A 3,362-nucleotide genomic window follows, 5' to 3' on the forward strand; every position below is an offset into this window, starting at 1 on the left:
GGGGCGAGCGTATTTGATGTGATTGATTTGATTGTTCTTATGGATGTGGTGTTTCCATGTATTTGTGATGCTATTAACCATACTAGTTGTTTTAAAAAAGAATTGAAAATGTTTGATAAAATGTTTTGTTGCTTCTTTTCCTACTGGGTGTCACAACTCACGTCGTTTAATGACAAAAAATTCCAGATTTTATGGCACCACAAGGAGTTAATGGCGGAAAAGCATAGAGATCGGTTTTGGTGCTATTATTAGTAGTTTGCATAGGATTTATGATTGGGATTGTAATAAAATATCATCAACTCTTTTAGATGATTTAATTAGTTATTTATTGGTTATTAAAGCTTTAAATATTATTGGGTTAATGTATAACCAAAGAAAACAATGCTTTGTTTAGACTACTCTATTTGATTGAATAATGGAAATTTCTGGATCATGTCAGTTTGACTGTCTATCATAATTATTATATAATACGTTTTTGTCTCATTTTTTTTATGTTACATGTAAAAATCTCTCAATATGTACATATAAAAATTTCATAATTTTTTGAGTTCCAGAAGTATTTTTAAATCAATTGTTTTCACTGTACAAGGATCAGACGTTTTCTGTCAGATTCAATTTTACTGAAGTTGTCTATTTTTTAAAAATATTCTATGTCATGTTTTAGCCTTTAGAGTATACTGAAAACTCAAATATGGTTCTTTTATATTTTCATAATGATCGACCAAAGAAGATTTGAAGTTGTGAGTGAATTGATATGATTTTTCTAAAACGAATCGTCACTGTTGTACGTTTCTGCAGTACTGGTCAACTACTCGTTTGACTATGGTCAAAAGGTATTTAAGATAAACTAAAAATCCTAGAAATTTTATTACTGGATAGGCGATAAGTTTGGTTTCAGAATATATAATTATAATAATTTATGGATTCGTATTGGACTCAGTAAAATTATTTGAGTGACCTGGGGTCAGTTTCTGTTTTATGAATCTTTCTTAAAAACGTAATTATTTTGGATTTAATCTGGAACTTTTAACGGTGAAATTAATTTTTCTGATAAAGTATATTTCTTTAGGGTTCATGTAAATTGAAAATCACGTCAAATTAACGGTTAGATGTTCCGAAAAGAATTTTTATATATCCGCTGCGAAAGAATTTCGAAACTGAACATAATTTAACTAAGCCCGGATAAATTATTAAATGATCTTGGGCTTAGTAGCCGGGCTTCGTCTATGGTATCGAAGTAGCACTTCGGGTTTTCGGACATGGGATCCACGCACGAAAATCGGGGTGTTACAGTTTGGTATCAGAGCTAGTCTGATCCTTTGGGCAGGCTAGTTTCTGAATAAGTCGGTACGTCTATATGCTTGAATGTGAAATTGTTCGTGTATCTGTTGATTGTTGTTGTTTGAATGCGTAATAGGTTACACTTCTTTTGCATAGATAATTCTCTCGGTGTTACTTATAATTTAATGTCCTTCAATCAGGACATGTCTCGTCGTACGAATGGTTTAGCCGTCCCACATGATGAGGGTTTCGGTGAGGTTGTTCGTGCTTTGAATGCTGTTGCTCAAGCAATGCAACAACAAGTGAATCTTAATCAGAATGCACCTCCTCCCCCTCCACCACCTAATCAACGAGCTTTGTTAGTTAGAAGTTTAGTGAACAAAAGCCCGATTCCTTTAAAGGTAGTCCTGATCCACTGGTCGCTGAAGATTGGATAAATAAGATTGAGAAAATATTCACCCTTTTAGGCGTGAATGACGAGGATAAGTTGGATCTTGCTGTTTTTAAGCTTGAGGGTGAGTCCACTCGCTGGTGGGACTTGACTCGTCGTTCTAGGAATGACGGTCTGTTTACCTGGGTAGAATTTCGACTCGCCTTCCTAAATAAGTACTTTCCACAAACTGCACGAAACCAACGCATGATCGAGTTTATGCAGTTGACTCAGAGAAATATGACCGTAGCACAGTACCAAGCCAAGTTTGAAGAACTTTCTCGTTTTGCTATTCATCTGGTGGAGAATGAAGAGCTGAAGGCTTTTAAGTTTCAGGAGGGACTTAGACCTTCAATTAAGGGTAGGTTGTCTATTTTGAAGATTACCTCTTATAATGAGATAGTGGAAAGAGCGATGATTGCTGAGAGAGACATTGAGGAGGCAAATCGAATTAGAGAACGTCACAATGGGGATAAGAACAAGAATAAAAATAACAACCACCCATACCATAAGAAAGGAAATGGACCGAATATGGAGCTTCCTGCACCTTCGTGTTATCATTGCAAGCAACCTGGACATTTTAAGAGGAACTGTCCTGCACTTATTTCTCAGAGGAACCAACAACCCTTTATACCTCAGAACCAACGTCAAGGTTATCAGCAGAACCGTCCTCAGAACAATCCACCACAATACCAAGCTCGACAGCCCCCTCAACAACCTAAGGCGTTCAACATTGCTCATGTTGGTCAGGATCCGGATAACTCAGTTGTTGAAGGTACATTCTTAGTTTACAATTCTTGGGCTAAGATATTGTTTGATACTAGTGCTACTCATTCTTTTATTGCTTCTTCGTTTGTTTTGTAATTGGGTTTGAAAACTGAATTACTTGATGGGTACTTAGGCGTAGCTAGTGCGATAGGCAGTAGTGCACGTATTGACCGCGTGGCACGAATGTGTGTAGTACGTATAGCTAAGCATGAGTTTTTGATTGACCTTTTTGTGATGAATATGTCTGGTTATGATGTAATCCTGGGTATGGATTGGTTATCTGCTCATCATGCTGTTTTTGATTGTTTTCAAAAACGTGTGACTCTTCACTCGGACGAAGGGTCAGTTGTCCACTTTACCGGAACTCGTAGTTTTGCGTCTCCCCTTATCTTGTCGGAAAGACATTTCCGACAGACTCATTCTAGAGGTTTTCTTTATCACTTAGTGATGATAGGAGATGAGCAACAAGATTCTGTCTCTACTATGGGTATTCCAGTGGTAGAGGAGTTTGAAGATGTTTTCCCTGAGGAATTACCAGGTTTACCCCCAAGAAGAAATGGACTTCACTATTGAAGTTCAACCTGGTACTTCGCCAATTTCGATGGCTCCTTATCGAATGGCACCTATGGAGTTAAAAGAACTAGATAAGCAACTACTCGAGTTGGAAGCTAAGGGTTTTATTCGAGGTAGTACGTCACCTTGGGGTGCACCAGTCCTTTTTGTGAAGAAGAAGGATAACTCGCTGAGATTGTGCATCGATTATAGAAAACTCAACGAAGTTACAGTGAAAAATAAGTATCCCTTACCTAGGATCGAGGATTTGTTTGATCAGTTGAAGGATTCTCAGTTTTTCTCAAAAATTGATATGCGATCAGCTTATCAT

The 3,362-nt window shown here is 37.2% G+C and overlaps 1 protein-coding gene across 1 annotated transcript; it reads left to right on the plus strand.

Annotated features, from left to right (window-relative positions):
- The first annotated feature begins 1,484 nt into the window (after nt 1-1,484).
- On the plus strand, nt 1,485-3,052 carry LOC113295693. Its single transcript, XM_026544019.1, has 3 exons — nt 1,485-1,650; nt 1,749-2,486; nt 2,613-3,052. The coding sequence occupies exons 1-3, from the start codon at nt 1,485-1,487 to the stop codon at nt 3,050-3,052; spliced, it is 1,344 nt and encodes a 447-aa protein (XP_026399804.1).
- Nucleotides 3,053-3,362: the final 310 nt, after the last annotated feature.

The sequence above is a fragment of the Papaver somniferum genome, chromosome 7 (assembly GCF_003573695.1).
Source record: "Papaver somniferum cultivar HN1 chromosome 7, ASM357369v1, whole genome shotgun sequence".
Classification (NCBI taxonomy): Eukaryota; Viridiplantae; Streptophyta; class Magnoliopsida; order Ranunculales; family Papaveraceae; genus Papaver; species Papaver somniferum.

What these genes read in the sequence shown, in the direction of transcription:
- LOC113295693 (XM_026544019.1), top strand. Translation starts at nt 1,485, where the DNA reads ATGTCTCGTCGTACGAATGGTTTAGCCGTCCCACATGATGAGGGTTTC. An exon ending in ACGAGCTTTGTTAGTTAGAA is followed by an intron (nt 1,651 to 1,748) that starts GTTTAGTGAACA and finishes TCACCCTTTTAG; the next exon opens with GCGTGAATGACGAGGATAAG. An exon ending in GGATAACTCAGTTGTTGAAG is followed by an intron (nt 2,487 to 2,612) that starts GTACATTCTTAG and finishes ATGGGTACTTAG; the next exon opens with GCGTAGCTAGTGCGATAGGC.